Below are 22370 nucleotides of genomic sequence, written 5' to 3'. Positions count from 1 at the left end.
TACAAAACTGCCTTGTTACAGACTAAATCAGGAACACATGTGAAGAAAAGAAGAAATTGTTTTCAAAATATGAATGAGACAATCGGTGCTTAAAACTCCCTGTTTAAATTGCGAAACTTGGGAGTTTTCTAATTTATCCATACATGGACCAGCCAATCACTGTCATCTAGCTTTGGACAACCAGCAGTATGGAACCCAAAATGTAACCACTGATATTTAGTTGTCTTCATCCTTTTCCGTAAAGGTAAACTCCTAGAGCAAATGATTGAGATTGATACATCATACACAAGCTCCTGTGGCACAATGCTCAGTAAGGCAATCCCAACAAGATGAAAGGGGGAAGTGCTATAATTGGTAGTAAATGCTAGGCATCAAACCATGCATCAACACAACAATCATCGTGTCCTTGCGAGCTTCCCATTGACAAACTAAATCAGCATAGGTATACTAGTAGTCACAATTTACTTCATTACTTTCTGCATGTCATCTCTTGTTTGTGAACCTTGGTCTAGGTCAGACAGGAACATTAGGAGCTCTGGCACTATCTGCATTGGTCATTTCTGCCCTTTCTTGCCATCCAGGCCCAGCACCATGTCACCCAGATTTTTCTAGTATGCATGAAGATTTTGGGAGCCCTCTAGATACTTCAGCATAGCCAATTTTTGGCTAGTCTGGCCTGCATTTAGTCAAGTCTGCCAAATTTGATGGTGCCAACTATATACAATCTTATAGGCTGCTAGGTTCATTCCCCGTCACTTGTCCTCTTCATCATCAGCTTCCTCACTATTTGCAATTTGCAGCCTTCCTTTCACGCTGTTGTCGAGTCTCACATGTAAAGAAATAGTAGGGTTTGCAGTGGAGATAACAGAGTGTATGATAGATACTAGCAATGAATGAACTCAGAAATAGAGAATGTAAGAATGATGAATGAAATCAATAATGATACACTAGTTAAGCCCCTGTGTCTTTAGGACCGGGGCTTAGGGATAAGCCAAGGAGTCTAGAGTTAATGGACTGGCTCAAGATGATTACACTGTCTCGACTAATCAAGACGACTGTGTTAGTGGCATGGTCATCATCCTGGCTGTGGACACTTAGTCAATGAGGGGCATTCGAGTCCACTTATTTTGGTCACTTTTGGTCATGTCATCCTTTGTCCCTATTTTTGCACCCTGTCCACCTTTTTTGCCCAAGCACCACATGAGAATAGTTTATAATTTATTTGCAATTTTTCTAGCCTGTTTATAGGCTCACCTATCAGCTGGAACTTGGTATGTACTATCATCAATCATAGCCTTCTTTTATAACACGCCTCACTTCCGACACCCTCAGGTACAACCTGTAGCATGTGCAAGGGTCGAATCCTATATCAGCTTTCTTTATTATTCAGCTCAATTCATCTTCTTGCATTCATTCTTATCTTGCTTGAGTGTTCATTCTTTCTTCTGCTGCCACTATCACCAGCAGCACCTCTAGAAGGAATGATCAATGTGCGATGAGCGAAACAAAGTCCTCCAAGCAAGAGAATATCAAAGAAGACACCGGATGAATGTGAGCAGCAATAAAGGGAGCAAAATGCAGACCTTCAGATGAGTCTGATGTTGATGTAAATGCAAACTCCACAATCCGTTCAAGAAGGTGATGATGTGGGCCCTCGTGAGCCTGTGATATGACCACTTCTAACACCCTCTCTCAAAGCACAGGTGAACAAGCAATGAACAAGAATACCCAAGATGCACCATGGATACTCCAACAGCGTGCACTCTGTTGGATGCACCTCAATAAGAAAGCACCTTGAAGAAGAAGTCCAAATGCCATAAGCCCTCTCTGAAAGCAAACTAGTCAAGCTAGCCACCTACACCTCTTGTAGTCACACAAGCTCCATGGATAGCTCGCCATGACACCAAGATTCCTCCACTAGAGCTTCAACATGCCCTACGGGTTCCCCTCATGCCAGACCGCACGAACACATCATGTCACTCGTCCCAGCATGAACTTGGTGTTGGACACACATCCAAGGTTTGGATCACCAGAAGATGTGAACTTGACAACACACATCAAATCCACCAACAATGAAAGAGCATCAGCATGCCCTCTCTCCACCCGCACACTTGCCTCTTCTGGCTAGGAGCATGTGCGGGCATGTAGTATCACTAGATCCAAGAAGAACCATCCACTCAAGCCATTGGTAGGTAGGCCACGAGTGAACCACGATGATATAGACATGTACGTGATCTCGTGCTTCACCAAGTACCACCATGATATCCACAACACAAAGGAGTAACATGTCTTTCGTATCTTCCTTCTCTTCAAATGTGACACTAAGCCACACCATTCCATCTCTTCGCCTTCATATGCATGATCAATGTTGTGCCACATTGTGATGGAAGGAGAGACTCCTCCAAAGACTAGGGCATGGCAACATGCATGATCAATGTTGTGCCACATTGTGATGGAAGGAGAGACTCCTCCAAAGACTAGGGCATGGCAACATGCTCTCTGAAAAGCATTGATTAGCATGGCAACACTAAACCATAGCTCCATGATATATGTTAAAAGCATGAATTGCGCAATCACAAGGGTACCAACACAATCATAACGAAGTGGAATGAGAACGGAAAGTACTTACCCATCACCTTGGTTAGGAGAGAGTAGCAAAGGGAGTGTGATTAACGTGCAAAGATCTCAATGCAATGTAGCAAAGTATGCAAGCACACAAATGAACAACTGCAAAGACACTCATGTGAACTCTACAAATGTATAAAAATACACAAACACACAAAGGAACAACCGTTAAACATTATCCAAAGCACTACATATGAACCAACCCATAATCACATGTGCCTCGTAAATCATGTAGCCAATGGATATCACAAGATGAATAGGTGCGTTGGAAACAAGATCCGCACATGTCAAGTAGCTAAAAGACAAATTACGTGATACCGAAAGCAAAGTCAACGCTAATACACTAGTTCAAAATGCAACCACGTTAGCGTGATGTTATCTCAACCAAGTAAACGACACCACATACGTGAACACAACAATCAAACGAAGACAATAAGTGCCAAGGATTCAAACAGGTCAATAACAACAAGATGCGAGGCAATGATGTCAAAACACAGAGACCACAAGCAACGTTAATACACGTAGTGAAGTCAAAGCACATTGGTTAGAGATGTTCGCAACCTGCAAGAATTTGAAAGGTCAACAAATGACACCGCAAGCATGCAATGTCAAATGTAGTAGTAGCAGGAAATCAAACACAATCATGAGTGAACATGACAGCCATGCAGCCAACCATCAAATTTGTCAATAGACAACGCAAGTCACGAACATGTATAATAAGCAGGCAACCTAGTCAAACATAGTCACACACAATTAGTGCATGATTGAAAGATTGACCCGCGGGAAGACAACAGATCACATGCAAAATATCTCAAACAGGAAACTTTGAGCATCTTTCGTACAACCTAAACATCTGATACCATGTTAGAAGAGCAAAACACGCAGCAGAATAATGAAAGACACAAGATTGATGAAAGAGACAATGCACAAGATATAATCGGGAATAGGAATCCACTATGACAAGTACAATGGTGGAGCACCAGCTCGCACACTCCACAAGCTCCCTCTCTCCACACCAAGAATTTCCAAGTACATGAATGATGGACAATGGACTGTGGCCACACTCCCTCCTTTTATAGTCAAATATAAAGGAGTTGTCCTACTACAAAATAGGTTGGCCAATTACCAAATAAAGAATAAAGAGAGTGCCCATAAATAAGGCAATGGGTGCTTGTGAACCTTTGATATGACCATGTTCATCAAGTGGCAGTCAATGAGTGTAGTGCAACATAGGTTGTTGGAGTAAAATATAGCCAACAATAATGGTGTCGATCATGATAGCAATAGGCATCACATTGAACAAACGGGCAATAATGAAGATCAATTTGTGAGATGGAAGGATCGAGGTGCAGCCAAGATTCAGTAGACAGTGTGAGAGTGAGAGACAGAGTTGAAGCACGACACCCAAGAGAATAGACTGAATGAGTGTAACCAGAAAGTACAAAGTACAACCCTTAAACCTTAGGGTTGTAGGGGGTGTTCACACCCGACACACACTAAGTGCCCAAATGTGTGTAACATAAGCACATAAGTACATACGACAATGAGACCATAAGTCTAGGGGAAAAAACCTCTCCTACCGAGAGTAAAAAGTGGCCCAGTGTCCTACTGATCACCGACACTCCCATATGAGCGTAGGCGTAAGTGAGGCATGAGTCAAATACCCAACAAACCCCCCTGGAGTAAAGAGTGATCAAGAGTACAAGGATCATCCGCCACCAAAGGATATCAAATTTAAAGCATCGCGAAATGCTTCAAATTTGTCAGGAGGAAGAGCTTTGGTGAAGATGTCTGCCACATTACTGGTGGTAGGACAATAGACAAGGCTGATATCACCTGCATGTAGCCTCTCTCTGACAAAGTGATAATGAATCTCAATGTGTTTTGTGCGAGCATGAAACACTGGGTTCCGTGCCACTGCAATGGCACTTTGACTGTCAGTGAACAAAGGAGTAGGCTCAGTAACAGATACATCCAAATCAGCTAGCAAGCGTCTAAGCCATACGCATTCAACTGTGGTAGTGAAAGCTGCCTTGTATTCAGCTTCACATGACAATGTGGCAACAGTGGATTGTTTCTTGCTAAGTCAAGAAATGCAAGAAGAGCCAAGAAAGAAACAATTGCCACTAGTGGAGTGACATGTTTCATAATCACCAACCCAATCAGAATCACTGTAAGCATGTAACTGCAGTGGTCCCCCCTTGGCATAAAGCAACCCAAGAGAACGAGTACCCTGCAAGTAGCGAAAAACAGACTTGACAGCTTGCCAATGTGACATACATGGCTGATGCATATACCTGCTCAAAGCTGAAACTGTATGTTCGGCCTAGTATTGCATAGATAGATAAGACATCCAGCTGCAGGAGCACATGTATGTATATCAAACAAATCACTGTCATCATGTAATGACAGTTTCAGTCCAAGTTCCATGGGAGTACAAACTGGCTTGCAATCCTGTAAGCCAAACTTCTCAAGAAGCTGCCCAATATACCTTGACTGTGATAGCCCAATACCTCAAGCATTGTGTATGAACTGGATGCCCAAGTAGTAATGCAAAACTCCCAAGTCAGACATGTCAAAAGTTTGCTGCAAATTTTGTTTGAATGCTGAAATCTGATCAACATGTGTTCCAGTGAGCAAAAGGTCATCAACATAAAGACATAAAATCAAGATAGATCCCCCTTCTTTACATACGTAAAGGGTAGACTCAGATGAGCTGTTTAGAAACCCCTGACCAAGCAAGAAAGCATCTATTTTTTCATACCAAGCTCTAGGAGCTTGTTTCAAACCATATAGTGCCTTTTTGAGCTTGCATACCAAATGTTCTGAGCCTTCAACTGCAAAACCAATGGGCTGCTGTACATAAACTTCCTCCTAAAGTTCCCCATGTAAAAATGCAGTCTTGATATCTAGCTGATGCATTGTCCAACCATAATATGCAGCCAAAGCAATCATAGACCCAATGGTCGTCATACGGGAAGTAGGAGCAAATGTCTCCTCATAATCAATGCCCTTTTTCTGTGCGTAGCCTTTAGCTACCAGCCGTGCCTTGTATTTATCAATGGATCCATCTGCTTTTCTTTTCAATTTGTAGACCCATTTCATTCCAATGGCTTTCTTCCCAAATGGCAAGGACACCAAATCCCAAGTTTGATTCTTAGTAATAGAATCTAATTCAGCTTGCATAGCTGCCATCCAATGCACACTGTGTTGTGCATCCTCATAACATTCAGGCTCTTCATTATCAAAAGTACTTGCTGCCATAATTTACTCCATGGTATGTGCTGAATCATGCAAACGAGTTTGCCTTCTAGTACGACCAGCCATGGGTGCATCCAAAGGACTATCTTGCATAGTCTGCAAATACCATCTAGGTAACTGTCTAGCATCCTGACTGTGTACAAGCTCTTGCTGAATTTCAGTTTCAGCATGATGCTGAATATTCTGATCAGCCAATGGCTGAATTTCTGCACTTTCCATAGGAGCAGCTGGCTGAACATTAGGTTCATTTTCTGAACCTCTAGCTGAATCACCAAAAGTAATGGGCAGCAGCCCTTCAAAAACATCACGGGCAGCCTAATATGTGTCCAAACCAGCCAAGGATAATTCTGATTTTTCATCAAAAACAACATCCCTGCTGACAAAAACCTTCTTTGTAATGGGATCATAGAGTCTGTAGCCTTTGCTCTCATTGCTATATCCCATAAAAATGCACTTAACAGCCTTGTTGTCCAATTTTTTTCTAAGTACCTGTGGAATATGGGCATAGGCAAGACACCCAAAGGTATGAAAGTGACCAACAGAAGGTTTACGGCTGTTCCAAGCCTCAAATGGTGTGATGGTCTTCAAGGCTTTGGTAGGGCATCTATTCAAAATATGGCAAGCACACATGGCTGCTTCCATCCAAAAACTATGAGGCAAGCTCTTTGCCTTCAGCATACATCTGGCCATCTCCATGAGTGACCGATTCTTCCTCTCTGCTACCCCATTCTGCTGTGGAGTATAAGCTGTAGTATACTGATGGACTATGCCCTTCTGCTGCAAAAAAGAATTCAGCATAGAGGACATGTATTCCCCCCCTCGGTCCGAACGGAGAGTCTTAATCTTGTATCCAGACTGATTTTCAACAAGTGCACTGAAAGCCAAAAATGCATCATACACTTCTGACTTCTTTTTCAAACAGTAGACCCAACAAAAACGTGTAAAGTCATCAATGAATGTCACAAAATAATAACAACCGCCCAATGACATGGTCTGCATAGGCCCACAAACATCTGAATGCACCAACTGCAATCTAGTTGTTGCTTTGAAAGCAACATCACGAGGAAATGAGAACCGATGCATTTTCCCCAAAATGCATCCCTCGCATAAGTGCTCAGGAGGTCTCTCCAAGAGAGGTAAGCCATCCAGCATCTGAGTACGCTGCAAAAGCATCAAGCTGCCAAAGTTTACATGCCCCAAACAAGCATGCCATAACTCCGCCTGTATCATAGCAGGAGTAAGAGTGAATGTCAAGTATGCTGACTGATCTACTGAAAGAGCATCCAACTCATATAAACCATGACACAAAGATCCTGTCAAGACCAAAGTCATGCATTCTTTTTCTCTAACCATGCAACGGTCATCATCAAAGGTGACCTGCAAACCACAACGTGCCAAAGAAAAAATAGAAAGCAAATTCTTCTTGATTCCAGGCACAAACAAAGCATCCTGCAAGCGGAGAATAGAGCCATCAATGGCTGTGAGCTGAATCTCCCCAATACCACGAACAGGGTATGATGCATTATTGGCACACTGTACTGATTTCTTAATGGGAGGTGCACTAACTGAAGCAAACAAAACTCTGTGAGATGTAATATGTCTAGAAGCACCACTGTCAAAGAACCAAGTGTCAACATCCTCTGTAGAGCTAAGTGCTCTATCGGCCCAAGAGATGTCATAACTGCAAGTGTAAAAACAATAGTCCCTGTCCACAACAAAGGACGCGGACTTACTAGCAGTGGAAGGAGTAGTAGAAACAGACGTTCCTGACTCCTTCTTCTTCTCTTTGGCAATGCGCTTCCTGCACTCAGTGATATAGTGGCCGGGCTTCTTACAATAATGACATTTTCCTTTTTTTGCTTGCGTCCCTCCTTGTGTCTGATTCTACGATGTGCCCGAAGTGCCAGAACTCTGTGGAGCATTTTTCACCTTGCTGTTTTTGCCTTTCTGTCTTGCCACAAAAGCCTGCTCACAGACTATAGCATCCACACCACTATTTTTCCGTGTTTGCTCCTCCTCTAGAAGCAAACTAACCAGCTGAATAAAAGTGAGTGGGTGCTCAGCAATCCTCATGGTGAGGTTCAATGCAGTATGAAAAGACAAGTACGAAGGAGGTAAGGAATTCAAGGTGGTGGATATCAACTGTGCATCCGAAAAATACTCATCTACATTCATGAGCTGCTCCCTCAAGTCCTAAATTTTATTTAAGTGATCCTGCATAGAATCACCTTCATGCATCTTCAGAGTTTCCAACTCTTTCTTCAAGAAAGAGATTCAAGTCTCATTCTTTCCTGCAAACATATGCTCCAAAGTCAACCATGCATCTCGTGAAGAAGATGCCGAACGGATATGAGGTATAATGGACCGCTGAACTGCCAGAGCAATCAGCGACAAGGCCTGTGCATCACGTGTATCCCAAGCGTTTTGAGCTGCAGTTCTTGGAGGAAGTGGCTGAGGTGGAGCAGGCTGAGGTCCCCGTTGTCCACGTGCGCCATGGGGAGGAGGAGTAACGGGAGCTACAACTCCCGGTCGAGTTTCCTCTCCACTGACATAATTCCATAAATTCTTGGCCACTAATACATTCTTCATCATGAATGACCAAAGCAAATAGTTGTTTCCGTCCAATCTGTCTTCCTTGGATACATACGTAAAGACATCACCTCCCTGATTTGCCATGATAACAAATTTCGAAAGACAAAATGAGCAATGTCAAAGCAGTATGAACTGGAAACCTGCAAATATCCAGAAATTGCAGCAAACACGTTTCTGCAATTAATGTGCAAGGGCGTACTCTGTCAGAAAACTGTCTTTTAATGCGCGCTTCCCAAGGTGCAAACAGTGCACTGCAACACTGTTATCTCAAAATCCCCAAAATTTTTGCCAAAATTTCTGTCAAAACATTCTTTCTATGACTGTACCAGCAGTTCAAATGCAACTGTCCACAAAATACACAAAAGCCCCAAAATTTCTGATGATCCAGTCCAGAAATTTGCATGAAATTTATCCCCCACCTGTTCTGTGCTGCGCATATGAACCTCCTCTTCCAGAGGTGTGTTCTGGGCTGAAATTTAAAAAAAATTGTTTAAAAATGTACCTGACGTGGAGCAGGCTGACGAGCAGAGTGGCGTGTGCTGGTCAGACGGGCGGGCGAACTGTCGCGAGCAGAGCTGACGTGGAGGTGTCAAACGGCGGGCAGGACAGTCGTGTGGCAGGTCGTCTAGCGAGCGGGCGGGCTGACGTCTGACGGATAGGACGACGGGCGAACAGTCGAGCGTGTTGTGTGGCAATGCTGACGTAACGGATCTCAGTCGACGTAGCTGGCGCCTGGGTTGACGAGGGCAACGTTGAGGAACAGCGTGCTGGTGAAGCTGCGCTAGCGGGCTGTAACGCAGGGAGACTGACGACGAGGTGGCGCCTGACTGCTGACGAGACTGACAATGCGCTGGAGACAGGTTGCGTGGAGCTGTGCTCTGGTGGCCTGGAGCAGAAATGGCGTGGGCTGCAGACTGCAAACTTGCACACTGCAGGCAGAAGCTGAGTTCACAGCTGTGCTTTGATACCAAATGTGAGATGGAAGGATCGAGGTGCAGCCAAGATTCAGTAGACAGTGAGAGAGTGAGAGACAGAGTTGAAGCACGACACCAAAGAGAATAGACTGAATGGGTGTAACCAAAAAGTACAAAGTACAACCCTTAAACCTTAGGGTTGTAGGGGGTGTTCACATCCGACACACACTAATGCCCAAATGTGTGTAGCATAAGCACATAAGTACATACGACAATAAGACCATAAGTCTAGGGGAAAAAACCTCTCCTACCGAGAGTAAAAAGTGCCCCAGTGTCCTACTGATCACCGACACTCCCATATGAGCGTAGGCGTAAGTGAGGCGTGAGTCAAATACCCAACACAATTGGGTAATAGCTCAAGCCTGGCTAGCAGCATAGAATGTCCACAACGTGTCAAAAGTGATGCAACAATGGAAGCATAGACATGTGCTGAAATAAACTACTGAACACAAGACAGAAGAGAGAGAAAACAAAAGAACACTACAAAAGAAGAGAACTCAGAGATGAGCTCGAGAAATGAAATCCATATACTAAACACAAGTATGATGTGTACAACAATGAGTCACTGGCTACGTGGGCACTGGCACCGGCTCCTCTCTCCAATGAAAGACCACCTAAAGAATGATTATGATTGCATGGGGAGGAGGAGGACGAGGCCTTGAATCAAATGATGGATAGGATTTTTCAGCCACATAGGTCATTTGTGGGTACATGATTTTACAACCTAATTGTGCATTCAAAGAATGAAGAGGACCATCATAAGCACTTGGCAATTTTGTTCAATAAACTTGAAAAACACCAACTGGTCATTAATGATATAAAGAAGTAATGTCTTTTTGCATGAGATTCACTTTTGGGGCATATTGTTTCAGCTGATGGTATTTACATGGACTCTACAAAGGTTGATGCTATACATACATGGCCACATTGAAAATGAGGTTCAGAGCTTCTTGGGGCTATGTTTTTATTATTGTTGGTTTATTCAGCATTTTCCTGAAATTGCATTGCCTTTGCATGCTTTAAAGAAAAATGTACTTTTCCTTTTGGTGGAAAAAGGTAGAAATTTCAGGATTTGAAAAGCTAAAAGAAAAATTGGCTTTCGATCATGTGCTTATTTTGCCAAATCTTAGGAAGTCAATAGTGGTATACATGATGGTTGTGGTAACAACACTGGGGTTGTGGTCTCTGAGTAATCTAATCACCGCGTGTGTTTTTTTTTTCCAGGAGGGGGGGCGATGGGATGGCAGGTGGGTGTGTGTGTGTGTTGTGGTGGTGGTGTGGTGTGTGTGGGGTTTAGGGGGGTTTCCCATCTTCAATCCTCAATCTTGTTGGCATTTCTTTTACATTTCCATGGCTATAAAGTTTCTAAATAGTTGTCGTATTCAACTTTAAGTATTTTTTTCTCTTTGAAAACAAACGAATACTATAATTATTAAGCATACTAGGGTGTCTGTTGCATTTACACTTGCCAACCTGACGCAAGAATGGCTCCTATAGTATAATCCTTAATACAAGCGTCTTGCTCAATGAAGATAACCGGAATACGGAGTCTAGTAAGGCTATGAATTAAGAGGAGATGAAAGCCCAAGTATTTCAGTCTTTCTCACAACGAAACTCTGAAATGTCTCTCTCTACAGCATTCTCTCTCATCCCCCAGCCATCTCTAAAGTTCTCATAAAAATCCAACCATTTGAGTCATCACAAGTAGAGATATTGGAAAATCTCTATTGCAAACCCTAGTTTACAACAAAATTAGGGTTTGACAACCACCTCGGTTGAGGGCCTAGGACTTGAATTCTGGCAGTTGAAATTGAAGAATTTCAAGGAGATTCAAGAGGCTAACCAATCAATATCAAATTTGGGGCTAAATTTGTCTTTGAAAGAGCAAGGTGAAGGCCAATCCCTGAGCAAACCAAGAGGCAAATTGGCTTGGAGGCTTGTTGGCCAGTTTTAACAACAAGAGGCACTTGAATTAGCGAAAGAGATCTGAGGATCTCAATTGTACTCCATCCATTTGCAATAATAGTTAAAGAAATATCGGAAGGAACACCAGTTTTGGGACCAACATGCTGTCCATTATCCAAGCTTAAAGTGGTAACATTTGCATTCTCAATTTATGTGAGTTTTATGCTTGCTATAATTACTATTAAATCAGGTCATTACCACCCTCTCCAAGCCGGGAGGCTGGTTTCAACAGCAATTCATGATCGTTCTAATTCCAGTTCCCCATCCTCATTTCCAGTTCTTTATGACTATGTTGTTGTTGTTGTTTTTGCCACCTGATCCAAGAGGAGATTCCAGCCATGTAGATCAACTAGGAAGTAGGCAACAGCTGCCAAAAGGGCTCCCAAGTGCTGGCAACAGCACTTTTGTCACCCGCAATCGTAGGCAACAACATCCTGGGTTCTCTAGACTACAGGCAATAGCATTTGTGGCTGTTTTGTGAGTGGTGGCAACAGATTTGGGCCACTTCTAGCGATAGAAACCAGCATTCTCTCTCTCAACAACTTCCTCTCTCATTCTCTAATATTCCCTCAACAATTCTCTGCATATTCCAGCCTTTGGTGAAGGGCAGCAATGATCTTACTAACCTTAATTTACACTAGGACCACTGCACATTAATTGAAGACCCAAACAGGGGAGCATATTACCAGCTATGATGGAAGAAATTGAACCCAATCCAAAGAGTAGCTTCATCTCCTTTTGTCTTGGCCTACATGCAAGAGCTTGAAGACCAAGTTGTCCCCAAATTGTAGTTCGATCAAGAGATAAATTGATTCTTAGTGCTGCTAGTCATTTATGACAGCCATTTGTATTGCAGACTGAAGGAGATCAGTCCATATCTTAGCATGCTTCAAGTTAGAGCAATAAAAGATTTAAAAATACCACAAGGGGTGCTAGTTGTTTGGGCCAATCTAGTGTTAGCTCTCCAAGATTAATTGGTAAAGCGTGTAATTTCAAATTGAGAATTTATTGCTTCTTGTAAATTGTATTGAATCAGGTCATTCACCACCCTATCCAAGAAGAACGGCTGGTTCTTCACTCTTGGATAAAGTCTAAAGGTGAAGGTATTTCTTCCACCACTTCTCCATGAGATGCGAGTTCTTCCCACAATGTGAAGGATATCATTTTTGTGAAGAAAACTGTGGAGTAGCTCCTAGGGTTTGCACTAAGGAAACACAAAGTGTATGACCACAACAAAAACACAATGATACAAACATAGGCATGCAAAACTCAACCCATAAATGCAAAATGCAAAACTCAAAACTCAAAACTCAAAAACGCAAACAAAGACAGAGCAAGAAGAACTCTGAAGTGAATGAATCAATGCAGTAAATGAATGTAAGAGTGTACAGAATGCTCAAGGGCAAAGTAGTAGAGTGTTGGAGTGTGACATCCATTGAAAACGGATCCCAAGTACCGCAACCACCAGTTGGAGATGAGAGAGCGCTGAATAATGAAGGGCAGCAGGCTAGTCGCCAAAACACAACAGACAAAGGCTAGAATCTACTAAACATAGCAGTCTACCGCCAAAGAAAACTGAAAACTGATCACCCAAGGCAAAAAATTGTCACGCGACAACAAGAGAGGTGTTTATAGATATAGGCAGCCTACTAGACAGCAAAAACGCAAGTACTACAACAGTCACTTGGTGGGAGAGATGGCAGTAGCTTGTCGCCTAGTACCAGATGCTGAAAACACAGGCTAATCAAGTGCTATGATGACACACCAAATGGAGACCTCCAAACAACAAGGTGATGGTCGGAAATAGGCCACCTCCAGCTGAATACTGACCAATTAATGACCGCTAGACAGCAAATGGTAGGTGTGTCGTGCCTAAAATTTGCACAGTAGAGTGAGAAACCTGCCCAAAAGGATAAGGACTAAATGGGAGCAGCTTGTCTATTTATAGATATGGATGGACCCTCCCAAATTAGGGTTTCACAGAAACTGTCTTGAACCATACCCCATTTTAGGGTTTTTGCATTGGGACCGTTTAAGAGGCTAATCAGCATGTAATGCATTTTTTAGCTCAACAATTTTCACCTCCCCTCAAAATCTGCATCAAAGTCTAAAGAAGACTCTTGAGTGCTTAACCTCCTTCTTCTTCTTGTTCTTAGCCTTCTTATCCTTCTTGTTGCCCCCTCCCAAATATACGATAAAATCTTATCGTGGATACAGATTGATAAGTTCCAATCCCCTTGAGTTGCACATCTTGTTCCAAAACAAGTGGAGCATGCTCCTTCCAAAGAATAGTGTCCCAAACTCAAGAGGTGAGTAAACTAGTGTAGAAGACATCATACTTCAAAGATGGGAGATGTGTAATGAGAATCATTGTGATATCTTTGGATAATATCGCCTTGCCAAGGGATGCAAGCTCATCCCATAACTCCTCCATTTAATGTGGTCCTTCATGGAAGAAGAGTCATCAATTGATGACACCTGTAACTATGATGATGTTATTGATCATGCTACTAGCAACCATATCCATGCCGCTGTTAGCCTAGCTGCACAAGTTGTGATGCCCCCCATACTGTTCAAGATACTGCAAATACTATTCGAGATGCCAGAGATGATGTTGCTGCAGCACAAGTGTTGGTCATGATGTTGAAGATGTTATTGCTACAGCACCAATGCTGATCATGATGACAAATATACCTTTGCTGCAACAAAAGCAATGTCATGATGACAACACAAGTGCAATAGGGCATGATTGTGCAGCAAGGCACGTCATAGGCGTGTTGTTGATGATTGAAGGGAGATGATGACAATGAACAACCATGGCAGAGGGTGACCCAACAAGAGAGGAGCCAAAGATGGCAACTTGAACGTGTGTTATTTGAAGCTACTTCTCTGTTCAGTGGGCAAAGGTCTTAAGCTTGTAAAGAGAAGACAAGTTTGTCCAAACCTCCGCTGTGGTCTAGATTTTGCAAACATGAACAAGAACTAAATCATGGAGACTCATGAAGAAAAAAGATCCACCTCAACAATTGAGTAGTTTCCAAAGACTGCCTAGTTGATAGTAGAACCAATACAATGATTCTCTACTAGACAGAGGATTGGAGTAGTTACGAAGGCCCACATATACACTCCACTTTGAAGGACCAAAAGGTGTAGTTGGTGTATCCTTCTCGAGTAGAATGGGAAGAACAAACCTACACTAAGGGAACCGAAATGGCCATGTAAGGTCCTCCAGTAGTGCATTGAACATTGCATCTACTCATTCATTATTATTTCATCTTTGTTGGAAAATGACAGCCAGCTATGGAGGAGAAAAAAGAGAGAGAATGAGAATGTGTTAAAGCAAAAGAGTAGTGTGTACTTGCTGAACTGAAAGAATAAGAATGAAAGGTACAAGATAGGTCTAAGATAGACCTAGCACTTACTCAACTAGAGTTAACTAACTCTAACTATGAGGGAGTACTCCTTGTAGCTCCCTCACCCACGGTTTGGGCGTCGTGTTTGATGCGCGTTGATAGCTCCACCCACCCTCCGTGACATGGTCCCTTGCTGAGCCCGTGCAAGCTTGTAAATGCTTTCTATCTATGAATATGAGTTGAAGCCCCCAAGATGGGCCCTTTGGTAAACCTCGCGTCGTGTTCCATTCCGTGTCGCGTTCCGTGACGTGTTCCGTGACGTGTTGAGGTGCCCCGTGACGCGTTCCGGGGTCAAAATGCAAAAGTTCCAGAAAGGGTCTAGTGCCGCCCCGGGGCCTAGAAGGGGTCCCGAAAGGGTCCCGGAAGGGTCTCTGAGGGTTGGTCCATCACACACTCTTAAGAGTGGTGACACAACTTATAACTTTAGTCGGAAGAACTGAAAAAGAACTAAAGACTAAAACATTTAACACTGCCCATGGAATTGGCAAATTCTAACACCCCCCTGCAGTGCCAATGTGGTAAAGTACGGGAATGATCAACCACCAAAGGATAGCAAGTTTAAGGACTTGCCAAAAGCCTCAAACTTCTCACGAGGTAGTGGCTTGGTGAAAATGTTTGCAATATTTTCCTATGTAGGAACATGCATCAAGCTAATCTCTCTTACATAGCATCTCTCTCTGACATAATGGTAATGCACCTCAATATGAAACATAGGATTTCTTGCCACTGCAATAGCACTCTGACTATCAAAAAGAAAAAATGAAGGTATCTGAGACACTACGAGTTAGTTGCATGTTGCTTGTGCAAACCTTTCGTGATAGTTGTGCACAATAATCTTTAGAAGAGCACCAACTTTGATACCATGTGACAATACACTAGCGTTTGCAAAGAAAACATTGAGTATGGACGAACACAACTAACACACAATAAACTCGAACAAGAATACAAAAAGAAGAAGAAATTAAAGAATGTATTACTACTAAACGAATGAATAATGAAGTGAAGAGATACAACTTAGGGAGCTCAAGGAGCGGCGGTTGTGCAACCACCACTCTCTCTCATGGAAGCGGGCTGAGGAAGAGTGTAGAGTGTTGTTTTCCACGAATGGATCCCAAGGGCAGCAATCGATCAATGTTGGAAAAGAAAATTGACGCACAAGGCTGAAGACAATAGACACATTGGATGTTGAAATACAACAGTGTCTAGGGCTGGAACGACGAGAATGCAGCAATGTATTGCTTGGCAACAAACTCCAAGTGAAGCGTATGGCAGCTCAGTCGCAGCTGATATTAAAAGAAAGCAACTTGGAGATATCTAAGAGTCAACAGCAGCACCAACGGCCCAAAACACAGCCAGAAGAAGCCATGCAGCAGGCAACTGGGCTGGCAACAATAGGTGGAGAGAAATGCAGCTGTCCTCGAGTGAACAACAGTGTGACCAAGAGGGCAGGGAACAACAATAAGTGCTGGGTGGCAATTTTTGGCAAATGGGCAGCAACACCAAGAAGTTGAGCAGCTGCAAAAGGGAGAGTTTAATGATAAAGATGATGATGATGAAAGTGATGTAAGCGTTGGCACAAGTTGTGGGATGAGGAACGAAAGTAGGAATGTCCTTTTACAAGAAAAAGCAAAAAGCAGCTATGTAAGACTTCCATATCGAAAAATATGTAACAAGGGGAAGTCTATTACACCTCATAGTCTTTGAACTGCCCTATATCTCCTCCTATCGCCTAGGGAGAGTATTCACAATCTCTGTCCAGTTCCTAGAGAGAGTCTCTACAGTGTACCAAGCAATAGTGCAAGCTATGAGCTCCAATCGATGGCAATGCCCCTAAGTCCACATTGTCTGTGAGAAATCTAGTATGATAATCCTGCTCCCAAGCTGCCCTTAAAACAGATGACACCCTTCTACATCCTCATATCCACAAGCTAAGCCTTTAATTGTGACCCAACCAACTGTCCCCCACAAAGCAATCATAGAGTCTACAATACCATGAAACAACATCCTAAGGGCTCTCCTCTAAACCTCCTAAGACCTTGGGCAATCCCATGTGTAGTGGCTCTATGTCTCCTCATACTCTCCACATCTAGCACAAGGGACAAGGTCTCTACCATAGCCAAGCCATGTACCAACTACTAGACTCTTGTATGCTAGTAACCAAAGAAAGAGTGAAACCTTTCTTGGTCTAAAGCTATCCCCCTCTAGAAGTCTACAAGGAAAGGCTGTGATATGCCTTGGGCAATCCAATGCCAAGTTGCGACTTGCACCACTCTAATCCTACTTATCTATATCCTCCCCCCCAATCTAGTGGTATACTCAAAGAAGGGCACATCCCAAGGCATCTCTGCAAATGGATCTCTCCATACCCACTCCCTAAAGCCCCACTAAAGTCTTTATAGCAGCCTCCTCTATATGCCCAATGTCTCTTTGGCATCCATCTATCAAATAAGGGCATGGGTCTAAGTACCAAGTCCCATCACAATCAATCACAACTCCAATCCTCTGTTGAGAGCATCTTCTGAACTTTGACCTAAGTCTACAATCTATCTCACCTAAGTCTACAATCCATCTCTACTGAGAAAGTAAACACACGCACACACACTACTAGTGGACCATGGCTACCATTGCAAGAAGGATCTCTCCTCTAGTGAAGAGCCCAATCCATGTCTACAAAGTCTTCGGAGTCAACCCTCTATTCTAGGGATACCACTTCCCTAATACTTTCCATTATGGCCCTAGCCCCCTAATGCCTTGAAGTCTTTCTCTTTGTGTATGACCTAGTAGCTTAACAACAATAAACCACTCCCCCACTGTAGAAGCTACTTGTGTAGAGAACCTCCCCAAGATAGGAGGGTCCTTTCTCCAATGGTGTGGCTTCTCTCTATCTTGAGTAGCTTGTTGAAGAGAAGTGGCTGCCTCAACTTCTCTTCAATAGTGGTTGGGTGAATCTAGTGAAGTCCTATAGATACTAAAAATCATGCATGTATAATAGATGCAGCAAATACGACCTCAAAACTATTCCCTGGTAGCTCAAATGTGCTAAAATATCCTATGTGTGCTAGGCTACCATGGTCGTCCCTAAGCAAAAGCAATGGTCTCTAATCTCCATTTTGATAGGAGATTTTTAGACATTTATCCGACCCCCAATAATAAAATACTTGTTTCTTTGACCAATTCTTTTTACAACTGTTTTTGTGGAGATAAATTAGGCCAAAATGCATTATAACTTTTCCATAACTGATGTCTTTCACTTTACTACTCAACATTCAAGGGTAACAATGGCTTTGATGATGAGGCACAGCCTGATGAAGGTGATGGAAATTTCCCCTTGACGTGTGTGTGTGTGTGTGTGTGTGTGAGAGAGAGAAAGAGAGAGAGAGAGAGAGAGAGAGAGAGAGAGAGAGTGTGTGTGTGTGTGTGTGTGTGCACATATGTATTCAAAGACCAAATGTTATACTATGTGCACTTGTAGCCAAATGCTCACAATAGTTCAAGTTGTGAAACGCCTAGTTGTGATACTGCATGAAACGAGGGCTAGCTGTGTGCACTAAAACGAATTAACAACACACCCGCCAAATGTGTGAGACGAGGGATTATAGAGTGCATGGAAAGGTATGAACAACATGACTAACAAATGTATGCTCGGATAAATCATAAATGGAATAAATAACGAAAATGAACGCACAAGCAAGGTTCAATGAGTGCTTATAACAGGCCCCTACGACTCCACACTAAGCTATGGGGTGTGAAGATGATGGCTCATATATCAACTAGAAGATTCAGTTGTACTCCAATATATCTTGGAAAGAGAGTGTCCAGCCAGCACTCAGTGTCAGGACTGTGAAGAAAGTCCATGTTTTTTATGCATAGCAATGGAGAACTAGAAACACGGCAATCTAGCACAAGATGACACATCAAGTGGAAATCTCTGCATTTGATGCAGAATCAGCAGTCTGAGCCTCTCTGGAAAGCAATGCAACAGTGGAAACAGTCATCGAGGTAGCAGAAGCTACGTTTTGAGGCAGGGCAGGCTTGTTGAGGTAAAATATGCATTACTTGCTGATTAGCCTCTTAAACAGCCCCAAAACATACTAAAAATGCTCTTTTAGAGTAAAACCCTAAAACGCGGAGCGGTTCGAGAGAGTTCAGTGGAAACCCTAAAACGGGGAGTAGTTCGAGAGTGTTTAGTGGAAACCCTAATTTTTGGGGCGCCCTTCCACGTCTATAAATAGACAGGCTACCCCCGCTACCCCCATTCAGCCATCATCCTTGTTTGCAGGTTACACCAGCCCACACACCCTCTGCCGCTGTTGGCGTCCAGTTTCCAGCCTGCAGCCCACCTCCATCTGCTATCCAGCTAGCATCGACTATAGCCACATTATCTTCAGCCTGTCCATTGCTGTAGACGACAGCTCTCAACTTTTGGCGACTGCTCCAGACTGTCCTAGACTACTGTCCATCATTTCCAAGATCAACCAGCCTGTGTTTTCAACATTGCAAGCCCTGACACTCTCAGACACTGTTTCAGCCTGCTGTTTACAACAACCTGTGCACAGTTTCCAGCCTCCGATCGATGGTACAATGCTGCATTTACCAATTTCCAACCTCCAGACTACTATGTTTTGGTGACCAGCCTGCTGCCATTCACTATTCAGCACTCCTACACTCCGACTGGTGGTCACAAAGTTGGGATCAATCTTCAGTGGATGTCACACTCCGACATTGCTCTGCCCTTGAGCACACTGTACACTCTTACATTCATTTACAGCATTCATTCACTTCAGAGTTGTGTTCTCTCTCTCCCTTCTTCTGTTTGTGTTTGAGTTTTGAGTTTTGCGTTTAGAGTTTGAGTTTTTTGAGTTTTGCATTTAGGGTTTGAGTTTTGCTCTCTGTGTCTGTGTCTGTGTCTGTCTCTTTGTGTTTCTGTCGTGGTCGTACACTGTGTGTCCTCAGTCCAAACCCTAGCAGTTTCCTTCACAATCCAGATAGCTGCATTTGATGACATGCCAGTAATGTGGGGAGCTGCAACAGCATCTGGCTTACTCTAGAGCAATCAAATCAGCAACAAACTCCTACACTTGGGGCAAATCAAAAGCATACAGCAGCAGGAGAAGTCCACTAGGACAACAGCAGCAGCAGCACCTATATTTTTCAGGGGAACACCATGGATGATGATGATATGACAGTTGTGGCAGCATCTGAGATGAAGCTAAAGGCTGGATGATGGCAATGGATCTAGAAACGAAAGTTTGGCAAAAGCAGGATGGCATGGCATATACCTTGGTCCCTTTTTTATAGAACTTTTTTGAATCAGTTGTCCTACCTAAAACTCAAAAGTCTCAGGAATTTCATTTTAAATTTGTTGTGGATCTGTACAAGAAAAAAATAAATTGGCTAATAATTGGGGATTCAATTTTGGCCTCGGCTTTTGTTTCTTAACAAAGGCAGAACTCTGATGTGAATGAGTAATGAACTTCCTAAACAATTGGCCGGCAATCCACACCTCACGCTCATGTTAAGAATCTCTTTATGATTTCCTCGAACTCGAAAGTTTGTGGCCAGTATGATATGTGCTCTGCATCTTTTCAATATGTGACGTATAGTGGTAGCTTCTCATATGAAGTATGCTCCACTTACAGGGAAAATGGTAGAGACACACTGGAAACAGAAGCTTCAACCAGCCTGTATTACTTGACATAGTCACATATTTATTGAAATGCCTAAAATAAGCTACTCCTTTATGATTGCCTGGAGCTTGAAAGTTAGAGGGCACTGTAATATGTGCTCCCCTTTCTAGTATGTAAGACTTAAGTAGTAGCTTCTCATATCAAGGATGTTCCACTTGCTAGGAAAAGGGTAAAGACAACTCGACAGGGAAGCTTCAAGCAGCCCATATTACTGAACCTGTAGTCATACATTTACTGAAATGCCTAAGGCAAGCTGCTACTCTGCATAATGTAGCACCCATACAATAATTATTCCTCTGGAATTCCATTTTCTTCAATGTCTTCGGTAAATGCATTGCACTATATTGTATAATCACTGCACTCGAATAGATGCTAACCAGTAATGTTGAGCTCAAATCAAGGCTTCCATCAAGCTTGGCCATTAATATAGCCAACTAGTGATGCTGACGTCAAATTAAGGCTTCCACCGAGCTCATAAATTAGCATGTTGTACCCTACTTCCACCACACTTGAAAATTGATGCTAATTGGTAATGGAGACTTGAACAAAATGGTAACTGGTAAAGCTTAGCTGAATATGATGCTTCCACCGAGCTTGAAATTAATCTATTGTTCTTTTTTGCACTTCCAGCTAGGTTAAAAATGCATCAAAAGTCAGTTTTCCACCGAGCTCGGAGATTAAATGTATTGTACTCTATTGTACTTCCACCAAGCTCGAAAATCAAGGCTAGCTGGTAATGCTGAGCTCAGTTCAAGCTTGTAGTTTAATGTATTCTAATGCAAACTGGCGATGCTGACCTCAAAATCGAAGCTCGGGTAGAAGAAGGTTATCTGATACACAGCGATTGAATAGAGGCCCTGTAAGGGACTTACCGGCAACAATGCGTCGGCCAGGAGCAGAAACGACAGTGGGAGGATGCCTGCAATCCATTTGGATGGGCTCTACAGTCCCACGGTCGCCACGATCGGCGAGAAGCGCACCATCTCTGTGCAGGGCATTGGAGGAGAAGATGCCAGCGATGGAGCCAACAAGAAGATACCGACGTCGGTGCGAGAGGGAGAGGGGGCGATGGTTGGCGGACGGCCTGCAGTAGAAGGCAGGCCAGACAGCGGGCCAGGAGGCAGGCGAGTCTGGAGCGACGCAGAGGGATGGGGCTTGGGAGAAGCAAGCAGCAGAGGAGTCCGCCATAGCCACCCGCAACAAGAAGCTTGCCGTGTCAAATTCATCACAGCGTACCACCTCCTCTCCTCATCATCATCATCAGCGCCAGTGTTCACAATAAACCGAGATTTAATATCATCTGAATTGCCAAATTTTCAAAAACGAGGTGATGTAATGACGAGGGCCTCCCTAAAATAAGAGTAAAATGGCTTAGTGATACAGGTGAAGAAACATTACCATGTATATATCAAGATCCCTTAGAATTCCTCTATCATGTTATATTACGTATCTCTACTTTAGTGTTTTTATCAATAAGCTAAATGTTTGTTTGTATAAATATGTGGAGTGGTGGGTACATGCAAATACACATGTATGGTGGGTAGGTGTATGTGTTTGCAAGCATCTGATATGCATAATATATATCCATGTTAAATATATAAAATTTGTAGACATTTATGCATGTAGATGTATGGTACTCATGCATGCATGCTAACAAAATAGTTACTAAACGATCAATGATGTCTAAAAAATGTACAAAAGATTTATATAGCTAAATGTTAAATTTTGTGAAAGGCATATAGTATTTATCAATTGACTTTTTAACAGAGTGGACAAGTTGTCATCGTTTTAGAACTAATCAAATCTTTGAAACTATCTCGTTTTAAAAAATGCATTCAACTTGAAACTATCTC

General features: G+C 42.9%; 1 protein-coding gene across 2 annotated transcripts in view; it reads right to left on the bottom strand.

Moving 5' to 3' along the window:
* Positions 1 to 21849, bottom strand: part of SLP1 (Calcineurin-like metallo-phosphoesterase superfamily protein) — a 131307-nt gene extending 109458 nt beyond the window's left edge. Inside the window, exon 1 of one of the 2 annotated variants that reach the window (XR_015690943.1) lies at positions 21390 to 21849. Coding sequence is in view for 1 of the 2 variants with exons in the window: in XM_087678419.1 (XP_087534545.1) it covers positions 21390 to 21705 (316 nt within the window). In the remaining variant the exon portion in view is untranslated. The remainder of the gene's footprint in view (positions 1 to 21389) is intronic. The other variant, XM_087678419.1, reaches the window with a different exon arrangement.
* Between the last annotated feature and the right edge of the window lie 521 nt (positions 21850 to 22370).

The sequence above is a fragment of the Lygodium microphyllum genome, chromosome 1, assembly GCF_053477565.2.
Source record: "Lygodium microphyllum isolate KBCC chromosome 1, Lygodium_microphyllum_v1.1.10, whole genome shotgun sequence".
Lineage (NCBI taxonomy): Eukaryota > Viridiplantae > Streptophyta > Polypodiopsida > Schizaeales > Lygodiaceae > Lygodium > Lygodium microphyllum.
The sequence above is the reverse complement of the archived record's forward strand: the minus strand, read 5'-3'. Positions and strand labels throughout refer to the sequence as shown.